The 23,968-nt window shown below is 38.0% G+C and overlaps 1 protein-coding gene across 11 annotated transcripts in view; it reads left to right on the plus strand.

Annotated features, from left to right (window-relative positions):
* The window catches only part of SLC41A2 (solute carrier family 41 member 2), a 152,781-nt gene that overhangs the window by 53,601 nt on the left and 75,212 nt on the right, over nt 1-23,968 (plus strand). For all 11 annotated transcript variants that reach the window (XM_081249449.1, XM_081249454.1, XM_081249453.1 and 8 more), the window contains exon 3: nt 9,594-9,701. In XM_081249449.1, the coding sequence (XP_081105575.1) occupies nt 9,594-9,701 (108 nt within the window). The remainder of the gene's footprint in view (nt 1-9,593; nt 9,702-23,968) is intronic.

Here is a 23,968-nt window from a genome sequence, read left to right on the forward strand (position 1 = left end):
TCTTTTGCATTTCCATACAAATTGTGAAATATTTTGTTCTAGTTCTGTGAAAAATGCCAGTGGTAGTTTGATAGGGATTGCATTGAATCTGTAGATTGCTTTGGGCAGTATAGTCATTTTCACATTGTTGATTCTTCCAATCGAAGAACATGGTATATCTCTCCATCTATTTGTATCATCTTTAGTTTCTTTCATCAGTGTCTTATAATTTTCTGCATACAGGTCTTTCGTCTCCTTAGGTAGGTTTATTCCTAGATATTTTATTCTTTCTGTTGCAGTGGTAAATGGGAGTGTTTCCTTAATTTCACTTTCAGATTTTTCATCATTAGTGTATAGGAATGCTAGAGATTTCTGTGCATTAATTTTGTATCCTGCTGCTTTACCAAATTCATTGATTAGCTCTAGTAGTTTTCTGGTAGCATCTTTAGGATTCTCCATGTATAGTATCATGTCATCTGCAAACAGTGACAGCATTACTCTTCTTTTCTGATTTGGTCCTTTTATTTCTTTTTCTACTCTGATTGCTGTGGGTAAAACTTCCAAAACTATGTTGAATAAGAGTGGTGAGAGTGGGCACCCTTGTGTTGTTCCTGATCTCAGTGGAAATGGTTTCAGTTTTTCACCATTGAGGATGATGTTGGCTGTGGGTTTGTCATATATGGCCTTTATTATGTTGAGGAAAGTTCCCTCTATGCCTACTTTCTGCAGGGTTTTTATCATAAATGGGTGTTGAATTTTTTCAAAAGCTTTCTCTGCATCGATTGAGATGATCATATGGTTTTTCTCGTTCAATTTGTTAATATGGTGTATCATATTGATTGATTTGCATATATTGAAGAATCCTTGCATTCCTGGGATAAACCCCACTTGATCATGGTGTCTGATCCTTTTAATGTGCTGTTGGATTCTGTTTGCTAGTATTTTGTTGACGATTTTTGCATCTATGTTCATCAGTGATATTGGCCTGTAGTTTTCTCTCTTTGTGACATCTTTGTCTGGTTTTGGTATCAGGGTGATGGTGGCCTCGTCGAATGAGTTTGGGAGTGTTCCTCCCTCTGCTATATTTTGGAAGAGTTTGAGAAGGGTGGGTGTTAGCCCTTCTCTAAATGTTTGATAGAATTTGCCTGTGAAGCCATCTGGTCCTGGGCTTTTGTTTTTTGGAAGATTTTTAATCAGGTTCAATTTCAGTTCTTGTGATGGGTCTGTTTATATTTTCTATTTCTTCCTGGTTCAGTCTCGGAAGGTTGTGCATTTCTAAGAATTTGTCCATTACTTCCAGGTTGTCCATTTTATTGACATATAGTTGCTTGTAGTAATCTCTTATGATCCTTTGTATTTCTGCAGTGTCAGTTGTTACTTCTGCTTTTTCATTTCTAATTCTATTGATTTGAGTCTTCTCCCTTTTTTTCTTGATGGGTCTGGCTAATGGTTTATCAATTTCGTTTATCTTCTCAAAGAACCAGCTTTTAGTTTTATTGATCTTTGCCATCGTTTCCTTCATTTCTTTTCCCTTTATTTCTGATCTGATCTTTATGATTTCTTTCCTTCTGCTAACTTTGGGTTTTTATTTTTTCTTCTTTCTCTAATTGCTTTAGGTGTAAGTTTAGGTTGTTTATTTAAGATGTTTCTTGTTTCTTAAGGTAGGATTGTATTGCTGTAAACTTCCCTCTTAGAACTGCTTTTGCTGCATCCCATAGGTTTTGGGTCATCGTGTTTTCATTGTCATTTGTTTCTAGGTATTTTTTGATTTCCTCTTTGATTTCTTCAGTGATCTCTTGGTTATTAAGTAGTGTATTGTTTAGCCTCCATGTGCTTGTATTTTTTACAGATTTTTTCCTGTAACTGATATCTAGTCTCATAGCGTTGTGGTCGGAAAAGATACTTGATACAATTTCAATTTTCTTAAATTTACCAAGGATTGATTTGTGTCCCAAGATATGATCTATCCCGGAGAATGTTTCATGAGCACTTGAGAAGAATGTGTATTCTGTTGTTTTTGGATGGAATGTCCTATAAATATCCATTAAGTCCATCTTGTTTAATGTATCATTTGAAGCTTGTGTTTGCTTATTTATTTTCATTTTGGATGATCTGCCCATTGGTGAAAGTGGGGTGTAAAGTCCCCTACCATGATTGTGTTACTGTCGATTTTCCCTTTTATGGCTGTTAGCATTTGCCTTATGTACTGAGGTGCTCCTATGTTGGGTGCATAAATATTTACAATTATTATATTTTCTTCTTGGATTGATTCCTTGATCATTATGTAGTGTCCTTCTTTGTGTCTTGTTATAGTCTTTATTTTAAAGCCTATTTTCTCTGATATGAGAATTGCTACTCCAGCTTTCTTTTGATTTCCATTTGTGTGGAATATCTTTTTCCATCCCTTCACTTTCAGTCTGAACGTGTCCCTAGGTCTGAAGTGGGTCTCTTGTAGACAGCATATATATGGGTCGTGTTTTTGTGTCCATTCAGCCAGTCTCTGTCTTTTGGTTGGAGCATTTAATCCATTTACATTTAAGGTAATCATCGATATGTATGTTCCATTTACCATTTTCTTAACTGTTTGGGGTTTGTTATTGTAGGTCTTTTCCTTCTCTTGTGTTTCCTGGCTAGAGGAGTTCCTGTAGCATTTGTTGTAAAGCTGGTTTGGTAGTGCTGAATTCTCTTAGCTTTTGCTTGTCTGTAAAGGTTTTAATTTCTCCATCAAATCTGAATGAGATCCTTGTTGGGTAGAGTAATCTTGGTTGCAGGTTTTTCCCTTTCATCACTTTAAATACGTCCTGCCACTCCCTTCTGGATTGCAAAGTTTCTGCTGAAAGATCAGCTGTTAACCTTTGGGGATTTCCTTGTATGTTATTTGTTGCTTTTCCCTTGCTGCTTTTAATATGTTTTCTTTGTATTTAATTTTTGTTAGTTTGATTAATATGTGTCTTGGTGTGTTTCTCCTTGGATTTATCTTGTATGGGACTCTCTTTGCTTCCTGGACTTGATTGACTATTTCCTTTCCCATATTATGGAAGTTTTCAACTATAATCTCTTCAAATATTTTCTCAGTCCCTTTCTTTTTCTCTTCTTCTTCTGGAACCCCTATAATTCGAATGTTGGTGCATTTAATGTTGTCCTAAAGGTCTCCGAGACTGTCCTCAATTCTTTTCATTCTTTTTTCTTTATTCTGCTCTGCAGTAGTTATATCCACTATTTTATCTTCCAGCTCACTTATCCGTTCTTCTGCCTCAGTTATTGTGCTATTGATTCCTTCCCGAGAATTTTTATTTTTATTTTTTTACAGTACGCGGGCCTCTCACTCTTGTGGCCTCTCCCGTTTCGGAGCACAGGCTCCGGACGCACAGGCTCAGAGGCCATGGCTCACGGGCCCAGCCACTCTGCGGCATGTGGCATCCTCCTGGACCGGGGCACGAACCCGTGTCCCCTGCATTGGCAGGCGGACTCTCAACCACTGTGCTGCCAGGGAAGCCCCCAGAGAATTTTTAATTTCATTCATTGTGTTGCTCGTCATTGTTTGTTTGCTCTTTAGTTCTTCTAGGTCCTTGTTAAACGTTTCTTGTATTTTCTCCATTCTATTTCCAAGATTTTGGATCATCTTTACTATCATTACTCTAAATTCTTTTTCAGGTAGACTGCCTATTTCCTCTTCATTTGTTTGGTCTGGTGGGTTTTTACTTTGCTCCTTCATCTGCTGTGTTTCTGTCTTCTCATTTTGCTTTACTTACTACATTTGGGGTCTCGTTTTTGCAGGCTGCAGGTTAATAGTTCCCATTGTTTTTGGTGTCTGCCCCCAGTGGCTGAGGTTGGTTAGGTGGGTTGTGTAGGCTTCCTGGTGGAGGGGACTGGTGCCTATGTTCTGGAGGATGAGGCTGGACCTTGTCTTTCTGGTGGGCAGGTCTACGTCCGGTAGTATGTTTTGGGGCGTCTGTGACCTTATTATGATTTTAGGCAGCCTCTCTGCTAATGGTTGGGGTTGTGTTCCTGTCTTGCTAGTCGTTTGGCATAGGGTGTCCAGCATTGTATCTTGCTGGTCGTTGAGTGGAGCTCGGTTATCGTTGAGATGGAGATCTCTGGGAGAGCTTTTGCCATTTGATATTATGCGGAGCTGGGAGGTCTCTGGTGGACAGATGTCCTGAACTCGGCTCTCCCACCTCAGAGGCACAGGCCTGACACCCGGCCAGAGCACCAAGACCCTGTCAGCCACATGGCTCAGAAGAAAAGGGAGAAAGAAAGAAAGAAGGAAGGAAAGAAAGAAAGAAAGAGCAAGAGAGAGAGACGGGGTGGGGGGGGGAGGAAGGAAGGAAGGAAGAAAGAAAAAATAAAGTTATTAACATAAAAAATTATTAAAGATAAAAAAATAAAAAGTAATTAAAAAAAGAAAAAAAAAGGAAAGAAAGAACCACCAAACCAAAAAACAAATCCACCAATGATAACAACTGCTAAAAACTATACTAAAGAAACAAACAAACAAACAAAAACGGACAGACAGAACCCAGGAAAAATGGTAAAAGCAAAGCTATACAGAAAAATCACACAAAGAAGCATACACATACACACTCACAAAAAGAGAAAAAGGAAAAAAATATATATGTATATCGTTGCTCCCAAAGTCCACCACCTCAACTTTGGGATGATTCGTTGTCTGTTCGGGTATTCCACAGATGGAGGGTACATCACGTTGATTGTGGAGATTTAATCCGCTGCTCCTGAGGCTGCTGGGAGAGATTTCCCTTTCTCTTTGTTCTCACAGCTCCCGGGGTTCAGCTTTGGATTTGGCCCTGCCTCTGCATGTAGGTCGCCTGAGGGCCTCTGTTCTTCACTCAGACAGGACAGGGTTAAAGGAACAGCTGATTCGGGGGCTCTGGCTCACTCAGGTGGGTGGGACAGAGGGGTACAGAGTGCCCCACAGCAAGCCTGCGGAGGCAGAGGCCGGCCTGACGTTGCACCAGCCTGAGGTGCTCCGTGCGCTGTCCCGGGGAAGTTGTCCCTGGATCATGGGACCCTGGCAGTGGCGGGCTGCACAGGCTCCCGGGAGGGTAGGTGTGGAGAGTGACCTGTGCTTGCACACAGGATTCTTGGTGGCTGCAGCAGCAGCCTTAGCGTCCCATGCCCATCTGTGGTGTCTGCGCTGATAGCCGCACCTCACGCCCGTCTCTGGAGCTCGTTTAGGCGGCGCTCTGAATCCCTTCTCCTCACGCACCCCGAAACAATGGTCTCTTGCCTCTTAGGCAGGTCCAGACTTTTTCCCGGACTCCCTCCCAGCTAGCTGTGGCGCACTAGCCCCCTTCAGGCTGTGTTCACGCAGCTAACCCCAGTCCTCTCCCTGGGATCCGACCTCCGAAGCCCGAGCCTCAGTTCCCAGGCCCCGCCCGCCCCGGCCGGTGAGCAGACAAGCCTCTCGGGCTGCTGAGTGCCGGTCGGCACCGATCCTCTGTGTGGGAATCTCTCCGCTTTGCCCTCCGCACCCCTGTTGCTGCGCTCTCCTCCGCAGCTCTGAAGCTTCCCCCCTCCGCCACCCGCAGTCTCTGCCCGAGAAGGGGCTTCCTAGTGTGTGGAAACCTTTCCTCCTTCACAGCTCCCGCTCCGAGGTGTAAGTCCCGTCCCTATTCTTTGTCTCTGTTTTTCCTTTTTTCTTTTGCCCTACCCAGGTACGTGGGGGAGTTTCTTGCCTTTTGGTAGGTCTGAGGTCTTCTGCCAGCGTTCAGTAGGTGTTCTGTAGGAGTTGTTCCACATGTAGATGTATTTCTGATGTATTTTTGGAAAGGAAGTTTATCTCCGCGTCTTACTCTTCCGCCATGTTGAAGCTACCAGAAGTCTCCTTTTCTTTGTGCCCTTCCCCTATTCCCTTCTTTAGAATTTACTGGTATTATTTTTTTCTGTCTCCTTCCAGTGACATTAAATACATGTACATTCATATATATATATATATGCTAATATATATATATGTGTGTGTGTGTGTATTCACTAAAAAACACAAGCAAAAAACATCCTATAATGCTGCTCTTCACTCTGCTCCTAATTTATCTTGGAGCTTCCTTATAGATACACACAGATTTACCAAAGTCTTTTCTGGAGAGCTCTATTGGTATGTTCTATTGCAAAGATGTATCATTGTTTTTCTACCAAGTGACCTAATGAAGGAGATTTAAAGTACCTCAAATCTTTTGTGATTATGAACAGTGATGAAGTTGACTCATTATATGTATGTGTTTGAACTCACGTTCAACTTTATTTGTAGGATAAATTCCTTGACGTAGAGTTTTGAGTTGAAAATTATGTGCATTTTACATTTGATAGATATTGCTGAATTCCCTCAAAGAAGTTAAACCTTTACATTCTCACCAATAGTGTAATGGAGTGCTTATTTCCTTATACTCTTACCGACAGAGTATTATCCAACTTTTTGAACTTTACTAATCTCACAGAAGAAAATTGATCACCTTTTAATTTGTATTTTTAAAATTATGAGTGAGGTTGGTCCCTGGGTCATATGTCTAAAAGTGAATGGGTTTAGTTTTTTAAAACTAAGTAAAATGAGAAACAAATCTTCTCCAGCTCTGGGATATATAAGTTTTTTAAAAGTTACATAAGCTTCTTTTACCAATTAGTTATTTTTAAACTTTTTCTGTTTATTTTTAAGTTAGGACTCTATGGATGTATTCCTCAACTTGTTTATTCTTTTTTTAAATTTTAATTTTATTTATTTTTCTTTTTTTTTAAGTTTCATTTTTGTTTGTCCTTTTGGACATTAATAGATTCTTAGGTTTCAAGTATAGGACATATGTAAGCAATCTGACATTATGTTTGAGGTATGGGTGCTTACCTAAGATTCTGGGTATAGACAGACATCTAAAATTAGATAAGATTAGAAGTTGATTTCCTGTAGGGAGGATTCTTGTGGAGAAGTTTAGCAGTGCATAATAATCTACATAGCCTCAGAGGACATGTCTGTATTGTGGCAAAATTTATAAGTAGGTGAAATTTATTTGGGGCACTGGCTGCCTCAGCATCCCCTTTCTGGACCTTTTTATTTATTTTTTGACATTACCTCTTCCTGACAGGAAAATTAACTGATAATATATCTTGGTGTTATAGCTAATAAACCCTCAATATTGTTATTTATTACTATGTACAGGCATGGTCCTGAGCACAACCGTATGAGGTAGGTACACTTATGACCCAATTTTAGATGAATAAAGTAAAGCATAGTTTTGCTCAAGTCATACAGTAAAAGTAGTATCAGAATTGCAACTCAGATAATCTGATTCCAGAGCCCTTTTCTTTGACTAACGTGCTGTACTGTTTCTCACTATTCTCATATTTCCCAAGCTGTGTGTCTGGACACCCCAGGGTTGCTGTGGGATATGTTAAATTTTTGAGGGAAACACAGTGACATATCTTGGACACTCTACAGACCACTGACTCGAGGTGGTTCAACATATCAACATTAGATCACACTCCATCTGACATACCTCTGCAAAGCTACGTTTTCAGCGGTGCTGGGAAAAAAAAGCAAGTGTCACACAAAAATCAATACAGAACAAGAAATGAAGGTGGTAGTTTCCAAATTCCAAGGTTTGAGACGCTGTGCAGTGCCCAACAGATACACACATCCTGTTAGTAAGTACTTGTGGTTACATGACTTAAAAATATGATTTATTCTTTCAATTTATTTGTGTTACTTCTTCAAATGGCTACCAAATTGTTAGGAAATAAATACTTATTAAATTGTTTGGACCTAGCTACTTAGTAGGACTATTAGATATTTCTTTTGGCCTAGGGTTGTCATGAAAACATTTCTGAGATACTACAGGTGCTGTGAGCTGAGAAAGTTTGAGAACTTCTGAAAGCCCACCTCTGCAGGTGTAGAGAGAAGAATGCAGAATTTATTGGGCATGAGGTTGGAAATCAATACGTGATAGTTCTTATTGTTATATCAATGCTAAGGTGTAAGTGTTTTCATAGTAATTCTCACAGGAGCATTTGATTTGAATTGAACTTGGAAAGGGTGGTAGTAACCCAAAGGGATGCATCCCAACAGATCCAAAGTGGGATGGCAGTGACTGATAGAGAAATTTGGATATTCTGGCGTTTCTAAAATTGCGTAGGTAGGTGTCTTAATATTGTGACCTAGGTAATCCCAAATTATGTCTACTGTGATAAAAACAATACCTATCTCGTAAGTTTGTTGTGAAGATTAAATGATTAAGCCTAGAATAGTACCTGGCACTAACAAGCAATCAGTGAATGTTGACTGTTGTTAATATTTATTATTATATTATCTGTTGCTATTCATCATCATCACCATCATCTCTGGAGGATGCATATTCCACTAGCACAGCAGAATTCTTACCTATCATAAACATGGACAAAATTGTTTGTTAGTTTTTTGACATGTTAAGGAATCTGAGAGGCTACTGGACCCCGAGTGCTGTTTTTAGGCCCATCCTTAATTGACTTGAACCCTGGAGGGATTCTCTTGTAAAACTGTTAAACCAGGTTTTTACCAAAGACTGGTCTGATAAACATTTCCTAAAGCTTCTTTAGGGCCTAGTTCTGCACCTATTTGGAACAGCCTCTAGGGAAACTTTGGGGACAAATTGAAATTTTCTTTCATTTATCCGATGGATTTGTCTTACTTTTCTCACCTGTCTTGGTGTTAGTGACAAGACTGTATTCTTGATATTTTTTGGCATAAATTAATATGCCTAGTCCCTAAAGTCTCCTTTGGGACAATCACCTCTTAATAACACTTGTAAAATAGCATTTTGTGCTATCCAGCCATTTGTATGGTCTTTTCAGTTTATGAAGTACTTTATTATCTGTTGTTTTCTTTATTATGGTATTTCCTCATAGGCTAGACAGGGCAGGTAGTATCTTCATTTCATGGATGAAGAAACTGAGATCAGAATGGTACATAACTCATCCAGGATCACACAGCCAGGTTATGACAGATCCGTGCCTAGAATAAGAAATTTTCTTATTTCCAATTTCGTGCTCTTTTATGATCCTGTGCTCTGCAGCCCCTTGCCTCACACCCTAAAATGGGGAGCAGAACATGGGATGACTCAGAACTCCTGGAGTCAATTCTAGGTCCCATTTTTTGATCTTGGGAAAATCATTTTAACTTCTCTGAATGCTTATTTCTTCATTTGTGAAACGAGCTAATAATATTACTGTAATTTTCCTGTGAGTTGGTTGTAATTAGTGTTGGAAACAAGATTCAAATACAGGTTATCTGGTTCTTGAATCTGTGTTTTAAACCACTAGTTACACTGACTCTTGCCATCATAAAGAGATACAGTAGACTTTAAGAGTAACAGAGTTGTGTAGCAAGCTAGATGTACTATGAGATACAGTGAGTGTATCAGCTATTACTTCCAACCCTAACTGAATTTCTAAAGTAACTCCAGGTTTTAGAACTCTGGAGAATGGCTTAAGCTAAATGTTCACTGATTAAACGACCTGTGTAGTTATTCAAAATGTAGATGCAACATCGGAAAAAAAGGCTGAGATTTTTAGAAATCTTTATTCTAAAGTGTTTTTTAAAGGATGTCAGAAAATTCTATTTTTTTGTTTTCTTACAGCACTGGGAGGTGTTCAAAAAGGTAACAGAAGTTTTCATTTTAGTTCCTGCACTTCTTGGTCTCAAAGGGAACTTGGAAATGACATTGGCATCCAGATTATCCACCGCAGTAAGTTTTTTCCTATACATAAACATATACTGTTTTATCTATACATAAACATATACTGTTTCTCTCTATTGAGGAGAACTTGCATCAGGAAAGTAATTTTCTCCTCTGTCTACTGGTAAATTTCTGAACCTCAGGGCTATGCTAAGTAGTTATGCCTGTTAATCATGCCCTGAAAGCTCCTTGGGTTGTCTAATCTGGGGATTATAGGCTTTCCTTTATCCTGAGAAGAAGTAGCATTCTTGCCCCCTTTCATTCCAGGGAGTTCTGGCAATTATCATCAGTGCTTAAAACATGGGGCAAGTCAGATATTGAGATCCTTTATGGTTCGATGGTTGGTAAACTGTTATTTAAACTTTTTGTGATTGTAAAAGTAATACATGTTTATTATACAAACTGCAGGAAAGGGAAAAAAGTATCAAGAAGAAAATTTAAAACTACCCCCAATTATTTACCTAGACATAATCACTATCAATATTTTGATATATATCCTTGTATACTTGGATATCTCTACCTATGCATAGGTATATCATAATGTAGATACATACTGTATATTCTTCTTCTTATTATTATTTTTTTTTGCGGTACACGGGCCTCTCACTGCTGTGTCCTCTCCCGTCGCGGAGCACAGGCTCTGGACGCGCAGGCCCAGCGGCCATGGCTCACGGGCCCAGCCGCTCCGCGGCATGTGGGATCCTCGCGGACCGGGGCACGAACCCGTGTCCCCTGCATCGGCAGGCGGACTCTCAACCACTGCGCCACCAGGAAAGCTCCATACTGTATATTCTAAAAGAACTGGAATTCTCTTTTATAATCTGTGATATCCATTTGTAGATACATCATGATCATCTTTCCATATCAATAAATGTAGACCTATCTCATTTTTATTGGCGGTGTGTTTTTCTGTTGTATAGTTCTACCACGGTTTAATCCATCATCTGTTACTGAATATATAGGTTCTTTTTAATGTTTTGTTGTTATAAACAATGTTGTAATGAATATTCTTATACATACAGTTTTACATTCTTATTTCTTTTGGGCAAATTCTAGGATTGTAATTACTGTACAGGAAAAAAAAGTATACTTTTAAGGCTTTAGCCACATATTGCAGAATTGTCATCCATAAAGGTTAAACACTTTTGAAAATACTGCCACCAGCAGGGTTCTGAGACTTTTTAGTAGCCGAAAAGGACATTGTTTTCTCACTATAACACTCTTTGGGGGTTCACCATTGTGGAGCCAAGTTATCATTAAAACCATGTAGATAGTGAGGTTCACTTCAGTGAGCCATCAGCCCACGGAATGTTAGCCAAAAATTAACTAAGCCATCATTACTGATGGCAGTGCTGTTAGTATATGAAGTTTGTTTCTTTCCTTAAAGAAGGTACAACAAATGAATCTATGAAGTAGGAAAAAACATTTGTGTATCTAAAGGTAACCAAGATGTGGAAGCTGAACGACCATGTTGTTGATGGGAGCCCTCTTTCACTCCTCTTCCCCTCTCCCCATTTTTCCCCAGGCAGCTGTGAGTTCCCTAAGGTTTCTTGAGTGAAGCAGATGCTTGGAAAGGAAATGCATTAAATAATGTTTTATTAACATTATCATTGGCTTGCTCAGTTAAGAGAAAACGCTACATATGCCCTATGGAAATTTCTAAGCCCTTTCCTTACATATAAAAGGTCATACAGCCATACTCTGCCCAGGCAGTAATGAAGTATTGGGTGTTAGTGAGCTCTCATAATGTGCCAGCACTGTGCTAACTGCTTAACAAGGGTGTCTCTTAACAACCCTATGAGATAAACACTATTCCTGTTTTACAGAGGAGGAACTGAGGCTTCGAACAGTTGAGTGATGAAGGGTGAATCCTAAGAGCTATTTTATATTAGGTGGTTAGGGAAGACTTCTCTGAGAGGTGGTGTGTAAGCTGGAGCCTGAATAATAAAAGTGAGTCAGCCATATCAAAATCTTGGAAACGACCATTCCAGGTTACATTGTATCTAATCAGTGTAATGATGTCAGTGTAATAATGTCAAATATTTATAAGCATTCTGTACAGATTCACTTTCACAGTTGAGCCTGTGTAACTGTATGTCTGTGTAGTAAACAGAGGCCCATGTAACCGTATGTCTATGTAGCTTAAAATTAAACAACAAGCTTACAAATTAAAAAAAAATTCTAGGGACTTTCTTTTCCTGGTGGCGCAGTGGTTAGGACTCCACCTGTCAATGCAGGGGACACGGGTTCAAGCCCTTGTCTGGAAGATCCCACATGCCGCAGAGAAACTAAGCCCATGCGCCACGTCTACTGAGCCTGAGCTCTAGAGCCTGCGAGCCACGACTACTGAGCCCCCATGCCACAACTACTGAAGCCCGTGTACCTAGAGCCCATGCTCCATAACAAAGAGAAACCACCGCAATGAGAAGCCCGTGCACTGCAACGAAGGGTAGCCCCCGCTCGCCACAACTAGGGAGAAAGCCTGCACGCAGCAACAGAGACCCAATGCCGCCCCAAATAAATAAATTTATTTTTTTAAAAAAATCTCTATCTTTCTGCCTTGGCAAATACAGTATATCCTTTGATGATCTGGAAGTCCAAGATCAAATTTAGAATTCTTGGACTTCTTGGGTTCTATTTTGGAACATAGTGATATGGAGAGAGCCAGCCCCTGGTCTGACACATGCCCCCTTCCTTCTCCACCCTTGGCCCTATGTCCTGTACTTTGAAAGACCTCACACATACCTCACACCTCACATTCATCCATACCCCCAACAAACAGTCAGCCCTTGAGCGCTCCTTGGCTTGGGCATGCACCAGTGGTGGCATGGTCTGCCTTCAGGAAGATTGGCTTCAGGAAGAGGCCATTGGGCTCTAGGCCATTTAGTCAGGGAGCTTTATGATCCCAGGTATCTGGAGTGTGGCCTAGAAGAGGATGAGACACAGGCTTCAAGTGGGCACACTGCTTGGGCCCTATGCACTCTTCATCCTAAGGAATGGGGCATAGCTAAAGGAGGGCCAAAGTGGGGCCTTCTAAGCCATGGGTCTCAGAGCTGAAGTCCTTCTTACAGAATTAGAGAACTACCGATTCTAGATTCCAGGAGTGAAAACTTCTCTTAGCCTAAGGAAAATTATATGACATAGAAGAGATTTAGAAGCTTCCTTGTGATGTACTTCTGCAAGATATTAAAACAGGATGGAAAAGTTGTATATTAAGAAGGGTTGCTTGAGCAAAATAGCTGTAATATTATACTCTGAAGGTAGCAGTCACAGGACTTACTAATAACCAGTGGTTGCCTACAGAGAAAGCAGTTCTTTTATTGGAACCTTCTTAAGTAACCAAATGGCTGTACCTTGAAGTATACAAGTATCTCTTACATGATATCTGTCCTATCATTCTACTCTTGAGAAGATACTGAAATTGGCGTGAATGCAATAAAAGCTGAGATATAAATGGAAATTTACTACTTTCTGGTGTCTTGGAAGCCAGTCACATGGCTCCGTTGTTACACTTTTAGATCCAAGGTTTAAATGCAAATTTTTCTCAAGTGATCATGGGAAGCAGTAAGTACGTGTAAAAACATTAAAATTTAAAAATGTGTTAGGACAACACCCTTTGACTCATCTGAAAATATTTAGAAAGCATCATCATCAAGCAATATACAAAATTTCAGTTTATGCAATTATTTCAATGAAATTGCATCATCACTATTAACCAAAATGTCAAACCTGGGAATTAAAGAGGATATAAGTCCTTTATCAATTATATTTATTTCCTAATATAATATTTAGGAAAGAAAGCCTAATAATTTGATAACACCATCATTCTCAGCAGTATCTAGACTGGCAAAAGTAGCCAAAAACATTCTTGATTGTTTAATGACTTCATTTGAAAGTGGGCATCTATATAGTATTACAAATATGAAGTATAGTGACCACAGGATCAATCTAGCAGCCCTCAGTGCTAAGAACTTATTTCTCAAAAATTTAATAATAAGGTGGTAATAAGATTTTAAAAATTTGATTAAATTTCACATTTGTTCTAATCTCCTAGAAGTTCATCATATAATGGTGACATTTGGTGTCAGCTGAATATTGATTTTAACACTTGGCCATTTGGCATCCAGCTGGAATGTGTGTCTAGTATACCTCTAGCTTTTGTCTTCAAAAACAAAACAAAAACTTTTATGTCGTTTTACTAAGGTTTTCAAAGTTAGTGAAATTACATGCATGTGTTCCATCTGCCATCTTTTCCCAGTGATCTACCCTTGCATTATGTTTTAAGAACTGATGGGTTACCTAGATAGAACTCAATCCAAGAGGCTTTTTGACAGGAGAGGAGAATAAAGAAGAGGTCTTGAAAAACAAGAGTGGCAACATTTAAGGGGGAAGAAAGTTATTAGAATGAGAGTTAAAAGGTGGCTTTAGTTACATTTTGTTAGAAAATGAACTTTGTTCTGATACATATAGTTAGGCATACCAATATTTAAGCAACTTGATAACTTTGCCAGGAAAACTGAAATTTTGGCTAACTTACCTCAAAGAAAATATTTCTAAAAGCAACATTCTTCAGCATTACCCAGCATTTGTCTAGATTCAAATAACAGATTAAACATGCCAATCCATTTTGAAATAAGCCATGCTGTAGGGAACCTGGTTAAAAAAGAATATGCTGCAAATTAAATTGTTTAATTTGATTATGTATTACCATTAAAGCTGAATTTAATCTTAATCTTTTTATTTGAACTTGATTTGTTGTGGTGCCTATATTTTATACTAGATATTTTTATCAAATGTCTGATTATATTTATTTGTCTGTTCATATTTAAGACAGGAGAACTCCAAAGCTGATTAGAAGCTCAGCTCATGGTGTTCACTGCAGGGTCATCTAGCTGGACCTTTCTTTGGGGAGATGGGATGGAGTCGCTATTTTCCATAGGTCAAGAATTGGGTCACTGATTATGAGATATCTGAGCCGTAAACTAAAGGAATTACTCAGTTCTCTAAGCAATTAAAACACCGTAAACTAGATGAATATACCATGTTATCATGGCTTGATGCCACGAGTTACTACTTTTCCATCTCCTAATTTGTTTACTTTTATTTTTTGAGGCTATTTGAGATAAGAATGTCCCTTTTATTGCCACCAGGGCCAGAGACAGGACTGTTGTTGATTTGTTATATTAGTGGTTCTCAAAATGTGTCTTTCTGAACAGCGGCATCAGCAACTTGTTAGAAATGCAAGGTCCCAGCCCCACTCCAAGGCTACTGAATCAGAAACTCTGGGGTGTGGCTCAACATCTGTATTTTAACCATCTTTCCAGGTGATTCTGATACACATCAAAGTTTGAGAACCACTGTGTTACATGAACAGCATGGAGGCCGATTGGGCTGGGACCAAGTGAGAGAGGGGGAAAATCACAGGGTGTGAGATCACCTGTGGGTCATTGTGAGGATGTGGGTTATTGTGTGAAATGGGAAGCCTTTGGAAGGTTTTGAACAGTTGAGTGATGTGATTTGATAGATATTTTTAACAGATTATTTTGACTGTTGTGTTGAGACAGAGCTGTAAGAGGCCAAAGACCAAAGCAGGGAGGCAAGTTGAGAGTCTATTGGAATAATACTGCAGGCCAGAGATGAGGTTGGCTTGGATCAGGGTGGGGTAGTAACAGGGGATGTAGTGAGACATAGTTGAAGTCCAGAACTCATTTTCAAAGAGAGTTGTCAGAATTGGCTGATTGACTAGCTGAAATTAAAGACCAGGAGTTGTCACTTGAAATTTTCTCTGGATCTGAGGGGGGTAAAAGTAACCAAATTAGAAGATGGAAAGCTAGCAACTTGTGGCATCAAGCTAAAATGACATGGAATATTCATCTAGTTTGTGGTGTTTTAATTGCTTAGAGAATTTGATCTCAAGTTTCCTAGGCAGAGTACTACCACTCTGATAGAGTGCTGGAGAATCATTGTCAGCTGTATTCCAGCTCTGATGCTCTATTTGCTATTAAAGCAATTCTGGCTTAATGACTTCTCAACAACAAAAACCCCAAAGCCTCACCTTCTCTGACTGTTCTCTACTTGAAATTTTTATTACCCTTGACTTTGAGACCCCACACTCTCCTCACTCACCTCTTTCATGGTTTCTTCTTAGTTTACTTTTTTCTTTGCTCATCCTCTTGATTTGAGGTTTTCTTGAAGTTTCAGTACCTTTGTCTTACATGTTCTCCATCAGTAATTTCGTGTAGTCCACCAATCCTGGCACATTGCTGACTCTCAGATTTGTATCTCCGGTCTCTTTCCTGTCCTCCGGAGCGGACTGCACCACTCACTACCTTCAAAATTAAACTCATTATCTTCTCTCACTCTGTGCTTTCTATCATTTTTGTCAGTTTATTAATGTTACCAATCACCTCCCCTCTCTCTATCTAGTTACTCTCTAGACTGTCAGTTCCACCTGTGAAATCCTCGTCCCTTTCCCTTATGCCCCACCTGCCACCACCTTAATTTAGTTGCCTATTGTCTCTAATTGGGATGCTGTAGCAGATTTCTAACTGTACTCCCTTGTGCCAGGGAGAAAGATGGATGAGTATAATTTTTTAAAAAACTTAAAACAAGCACAATTTGAAAGTCAGCTCTTTCATCTATGGTCAAAATGCAATTCTTTTAAAAATCTTACAAATTTTTTTTCATTTGTGAAAGTAGGAGTAAAAATCATTATAGCTATAGAAGGCCAGTCTATGATTACTTTAATCTTTTTGCTCCATTAAAGTCTTTTCTCATTTTTATGACTGTCTGCAGTAGAATCAGGTTAAACAAGCTTATAGGATTTTAAGGAAGGCCTATAAAGATAGAGAACTTAAGACATAAGATATCAGATACAGCCTACTTACCCAATCTGTTGGTCAGTTGTATTTCAAATTTGTTTTTCTATGAAGCTAAAGATTCGATGTTCACAGATAAAAAAGATATTCCAATAAAGTATGTTTCCTGTTTTAACAAGGGAGATTTAATAATGATGAATCCAAATCAACTTTATCTCTCCCTCTTTTACTTCAGTCAAAATTTATTTCTAAAGGTATAATGATTAACTTGAATAATTTTTCCTAGATTTTTATCTTTTCAACAGTACATATATGTTATAGTAGTATGTTATCTACTATGTTATAGTCGATATTCTTACAGATATATAACAGTAGTATATAATTGAAAAATAAACCAAGTACAGTGATTCTATAAATTGCTGGGTTTAAGTTCTGTTATCTGAGGTCTAAAATTTTCTGCTTCTGAATGCTAGATCTAAAAGAGTCAGGAATGATACTCACCGTCCTAATGACAGGATTTTTTTTTAAAGTCTTTAAAACTATTTTCCAGGAGTAAATTGCCTAGCACTTTTCCAATCTAGGCAAAAATGATTTTTGTTGCCTCAAACCTTTATTTTCTGAAATTACTTTGAAACATTCTACCTTTTTAATTGAAAAAATATTTTTGAGCCCTTTCTATATGCCAAGCACTACTCCGTGTGCTAGGGACTCTGCAATAAACAAACCAGAAAATGTTCCTGCCTTCGTTGAGCTCACATTCCAGTGGAGGCATGCGAAGTTGGAAAAAACCTCTTTCCCTAATAATTTTACATTAGACTCCCATTCACACTGTGAAACTTCTAAAATAAAGAAAAAAATAGAGTCATAATAACTATGGCATAATTTATGTACCATCACAGTCTCAGTATTATTTCTTAAATTTGGCATAATTCTAAATTATATGTGTTCTTGTCATATCCTGATTATTAAATACAAATGAGATTGCATATTTCTATTGTTCTTAATTTTGAGGTATGTTTCTTAAGTTATGAATACCAACCCATAGTCATAGCTTTGTGGAGTGGAACTGCTTAAGTTTAATCTAGAACTGTTTCAATCAACTAGATGTTTAGCTCTCTCCCTTCTTTGAAGCTTTATTGAGGTATGATTGACATACAAGAAACCACACAAATTCAGTCTTAATTTGATGAGTTTCAGTACACAGTATGTACCTGTGAAACCATCACCACAATCAAGACTGTGAACAGATGCATCACCCCTGTACATTCAGAAAGATATTAGGGTGTGTGTGTGTATGTGTGTGAGTGTGTGTGCGTGCGTGCATGTTTTAGTATATTGTTTTATTATCAAATATTTCAAGCGTGTAAAATTCTAATAGCGTTCCCAATCCAGTTAATGGCAGAATAAAGTGGTTGAGTGAAACTTCCCAGAGAACAACATTTACAAAATCTGGATAATAAATTATTTGCAGGCAATGGAAAGTGATCAAAAGCAGGTAGAAACTAGAGTTTACCCTTAAAAGACCATAACTACAGTGGGTAAGAGTTGCAAAGTTTGTGGCTTTTTTTGCTTGATGGAATTCCCCAATCCTTGGGTCTCATGTGGTAGAAAACCCACAGTCTTACCAGCTTGAGGTGGCAAAGGTCAGGGAGTCTGGCAAATGAAAAAAAAAGAAGAAGAATAGGCAGAGATGTGAGAGGGTCCCATACTTGAAAGACAAACACACTGGCTAAAATGTATGAGTTTTTGCATTTTTGACTAAGTGCCTTCTGTTACTATGCACAGCTATAGTGGCCGAAAATTGAAGTTTTGTTGGCTTGAATTATCAGGTAACAGAGCTTGGAGGTGACAGAGCAGGTGGAAATTTATGGGGAAATCCCAGCAGCAGAGAACTGCAGAGACGATGAGCCCCAAAATCTGAGTATTAATTCTCTCCAAATCTTTGGCTGACCATTAAACTACACAGGTGCAGGGGAGATCCCCAAAAGGCTGGACTAAAAGTTGGTAGCTGAAGGAACCAAGCAGAGATATGAGCTGCTCCACATTGTGGAAGAGACAACAGTTCTGCAGTTTGAGTCTAGGCAAATTAACTGACTATTAGAAGGAAAATCCAGTTATCCTCAGAAGAACATAACATTATCCAGAGTTATTATAACATTATTACACTGTCTAGTTTTCTACTGAAATCACTACATGTGGAAAGAAACACAAAAGTGTGATTCATATTCAGTCAATGGAAAGTGACTCAAAGTGGGCCTGGATGTTGCATTTAACAAAATCTTCCAAAACAACTAGTAGAAATATGTTCAAAGAACTAAAGGGAAAAAATGTTCCAAGAATTAAGCAAACGTGTCTTAATGAGTGAATGTATCAGATTGGTGATAGCAGAAGAAAGAGTTCATGAACTTGAAGATAGATCAATAGAAATTATTCAATATGAAAAACAGAGGGGAAAAAATTGAATAAATATAAATAAAGCCTTGGATATCTGACAATATAATGATGTTAAACATATATGTGATATATTGGTATACTAAATATGGTAAAATTTTAGTATTTGACAAAACCAGATAGTGGGAATATAAATGTTATTTTTTAAAAGCATAAAAGCAATTACTGCTGAATGAAATTATCTTTTTAAAATTAAACTTTATTGAAGTATAATTTACATGTAATAATATATGCCCATATTAAGCATACAGTTTGATGAGTTTTGACAAATATATTAAATGTGTAACTATCACCACAAACAAGATATAGAATATTTCCCTCACCCCAAAAAGTTCCCTTATGCTCCTTTGCTGTTAATCCCACTGCCAGGTAATCCCTCTGGTCTCAGGTAATCACTGCCCTTTCATTCACTAGTTTAGGATTTCATATAAATAGTATCATAATTTTTCTCATTGATTATTTGAGTAACAGTGTTTGCCAGATTTCTTCATTATAAAGTTACATTTTACCTCTTGATATATTTTATTACTAAATAACCTGTAGGAAGGTACTTTGAGACTGCAGACATATCCTGTTACTTAACAAACTTTAGCCAATTATCTTAGCATATGTTAATGATTTTTGTCTGAATCCATTTTTACATTGAAGGCTGCTGAATTGTCATTTTCTAACTGTTATTCCTTCTACATTTATACTTAGCATTCTACTAAGGAAAAGATCTCCCTGTCTTTCTTATCTCCCTCTCTCCCTCTCTTCGTCCCTCCCTCTCTCTCTCCCTCCTCTCCCTTACCTCTATCTATCTACCTATCTATCTATCTATCCACCCACCCACCCACTCTCAGTATGGACTCAATAGACTCTTATTTTATTCAATGGGTCATAATCCATTACTGCTATTATTCATTTTGATGCCCAGATTGTCTCAGATTTGGCTAGGGGGAAGCCCTTTCAAACTGGTTCCTGTGTTGTTTTGACATGCCCTTGTTATGTTTTGAGCACTTTGTTACTTTCTGGCACAAGATATTCCAGGCTCATCTTATACTTTCCCTGTCCCAGCCCTGGAACCAGCCATTTCTCTAAGGAGCCTGGTTTTAGTGGGGAATAGTATTTAGAGATTTTAGGCTTTTTAAGCTGGGTAGTTCCTTACTACTTCTAGATTCCACGTTTATGTTATTTTCTTCTATCATTTTAGCTGATATTTTTAAAGGACTTTATGCTTATTTATTTTATGTAATAAAGTTTAACATCATAACTACCCAAGAAGTACCATTTTCACTAACACTAATATTTTACAGGACTGTTTGTATATTTCTAAATTTGATTTGTGGTCTTCATGAGAGAAGTCATTTAGTCAAATCTTCATACTTTGTGCAAGACTGCCAGTGTGTCCTTCTAGATAGATGAGAATCAACCTGTTTTAAAACTTCAGAAGAGCAGATTTTACAGCCTCTGGGGAAAACGTACCAATAATCAGTGGCTAACACTCAAGGATTATATGCATTTTATGCTCACTTCTCTAAAGGGCAACATTTTTTTCCTAAAAGCCTTTCCTCACTTTCTTCCCATTTCTTTGTTTTCCTTCTACTCCTTCCACTTTTTTATTCTTCCTATTATTCTCTTCCAAATGTTTAGTGTCTTACTGGATATAGGCCATTTTTTAGCTACCCTCCAGCTCCTTATATTTTTAAAGTGGTCTTAGTTTATATCATGATTTTCATCTTAATACTCTTTGAATTTTAATGTTATTTATGTTGTAAGACCTACATTTAGACAAAAAGCTGAGATTATTTCTTTTCTAGTTGCCAGTGTTTTAATTCACCAATTAATGTTTTTAAATAAAATTTCTCATTATACCAGTATTATTTTTTTAGTGATGAAAATTTGAAAAATTCTCTAAGAAAATAAAAATCATCCATAGACTCATCACCCAGAAATAACAATAGTTTTTTTTTTAATATACCTATATTTTGAGCTCAGACGTAGAGAATGGACTTGAGGACATGGGGAGGGGGAAGGGTAAGCTGGGATGAAGCGAGAGAATAGCATTGACATACATACACTACCAAATGTAAAATAGATAGCTAGTGGGAAGTAGCTGCACAGCCCAGGGAGATCAGCTTGGTGCTTTGTGACCACCTAGAGGGGTGGGATAGGGAGGGTGGGAGGGAGGCACAAGAGGGAGGGGATATGGGGATATATGTATACGTACAGCTGATTCACTTTGTTATACAGCAGAAACTAACACACCACTGTAAAGCAATTATACTCCAATAAAGATGTTTAAAAATTTTTTTTAATTTAAAAATAAAGACTAATACTCCAATGGAGACTTTCAGTACCCTTGTTTCAAGTATTTACAAATTAAATGTACATTTTCTAGTATCAATTATAGTAACTATATTTGTATATGTATAACTATATTTGTGTATTATAACAATGATAATAACTATATTTGTATTTATATTGCAAGGTCATCTCAACCCACTTTTACCTTTAGCCCCAATAAATCTTGGGTCCTACCCATAACTCATATACTTGAGGGTCAGACAAATAACATACACATTTATGGAGGGGAAGGGTGTAGGGATTATAAAAAGTAAAGACTGCAGACTCCACCTAAAGGCATTCAGATTCAGAAAGTTAAAACCACTGTGTTGGCCAAACAGAGCACATCTTCAGGCTGTTGGCTGTCTCAGCTCTACTCTTTCCTAAAAGACTAGTTAGTATATCTGCAGAAATAGTGGCCTGTTTTTCTGGTACTTTAAGATAGATGTAATTTAAATAAATCTGGATTACACAAAAGTCTTTATCAGATCTTGCCCTAATGTGCTTTATCACCTTCCAAGTTCTTAGTTTCTCTAGCTGAGCACCATCAGGTCAACTAATCTAATAAAAATAGATCCAGCAAAGGCCTTTAGATAGAACATTCATGCTTCTCCCTCTCTACTCTGAAAAAATATAGATAGTTCACATTAATCCTAGGCTCTGGACAGTAGGGTGGGTTAGCCTGCGTCTTGGTACAGTTTTTACAAGTTGGAGGCAACTAGGGTCAATTTTCTGTGTCTTGCCATACCCCACCCTAATGCCCATACTGTAATTGTTCTTCCTAACTATGGAAATGGGTCAACATTTCTCTAGTTTTATTTTCTTTTTTAAATTCTTCTAAAAGTCTTTTCTTTGTAAAATAAAGTTATTGTTTGTGAATATATTCTACTTTTTAAATTTTACATCATAAATTATATTTCATAAATATGAAATATATTTTATTTCACATCATACATCAACTTGCTGTTTATTATTTATCTTACACTAAAAGGATTACAGGTTCAGAGACTTCTAGACTGGAAGGGACTTAGAGATTGTGATCATCATCATTTATAATACAATTAACTGAGTAGTGTGAAGTTGCTCTGTCAGTTGGGTTTGGTCAGGGAAACAGAGCCATGTTATGTATTGTGGCAATAAGGAGTTTAATAGACCAATCTGGGCTTACACAAATGTGGGAGAAGTTGAAGTAGGAGGATCAGAGAAACAACCTGAAGCACTGGAGTAGGGGAAGAAAGCCATGGGTGCATTGTAGTGAAGAGGTCTGGATGCTACTGTATCTGACCAATGAGACCTTCCAAAAATAATGGCCTCTCCTTCACTTCTGCCTTTCAAATCTTAGGCAAGTTCTTCTCACTGGCAGACTGTAAGCTGAAGCTCTAGAGAAGGGGATTTTGAGGCATGTCACTGCAGCCATCACTGGTAGTGCTGATACCAAGTGAATCTGGCACAGTTGCTTACCTAATTCATGGTGCTCATTCATTCTGTCACCTTCACCTTTCTTAATCTTTTCCTAGACCATGATGAATGTGTGTCTCCATTGATCATCAAGCAGTCGTGGAGTCTTGACATCTTGTACTTTTTCACAGAATCATTTTAGATTGCTTCCTATACCTACAGACATCTTTCTAAAAGTTATAAAAAAATAACTAATTTCTCTCATACCTATTTCTTGAACACTAAACCCAAGATAGGTTCACTTTTTAAATGTTGCTTGTACCTTGTTCACTAGAGCAGAGACTCAGGTTGCTAGAGCTGCAAACGCAAATTTTTTCAATAATTTAGACTTTCAGGCTTAGGAAGGAAATAATACAAGTAAAGACAGCAGGAATAATTATTCGGAAACACTGAGAAATCTTAATATGTGCATTTGCTTGATACTTTGAGACTACAGTCGAGAGTGAAGTTAGAGAATAGAATCTGTTTTCCACATTGATACAGGAAGTGTTGATGTAGCACTTAACCTGTTGGTTTGAAGCCAGTGAACTAAACTCTAGTTTGTCCATGGTTAACTACCCATAAATAATTACCCTTATATATCTCCCACTTTACCCATTCATCTGTCTTCAGTGAACAACCATATAATGAATCATTGAAACCTGGCTTAGTATATTTTTAATGATGATTGCTTTGCTTTCCAAATGACTGCATTAGAAAAACTTATCTGTTTTGGATATACAGTTTTTGAATCCTAAGTGGTTGAGAAGTATGATTTAGCTTACAGAGCAATTGAATATGTGAATAATAATATTATTTTTTAGAGGCTATTCTTTGATTTAGCCAACAGATGTATACATTTTAATAGTGAAGTACATTATCAAAATTCATATGTGAGGGCTTCCCTGGTGGCGCAGTGGTTGAGAGTCCGCCTGCCGATGCAGGGGACACGGGTCCGTGCCCCGGTCCGGGAGGATCCCACATGCCGCGGAGCGGCTGGGCCTGTGAGCCATGGCCGCTGGGCCTGCGCGTCCGGAGCCTGCGCTCCGCAATGGGAGAGGCCACAGCAGTGAGAGGCCCGCATTCTGCAGGGAAAAAAAAAAAAAATTCATATGTGAACTGAATGAATTTTTTATTGATAACAATTTTAGTTATGACTCAAATATAAATTATGTAATATGAATGATTTATTTATATCTGGGTTTTTTGGTCAATAATTCTTGAAATTACATAAGTTTCATGATG

The sequence above is a fragment of the Mesoplodon bidens genome (genome assembly GCF_964165515.1).
Source record: "Mesoplodon bidens genome assembly, chromosome: 11".
Taxonomy (NCBI): domain Eukaryota; kingdom Metazoa; phylum Chordata; class Mammalia; order Artiodactyla; family Ziphiidae; genus Mesoplodon; species Mesoplodon bidens.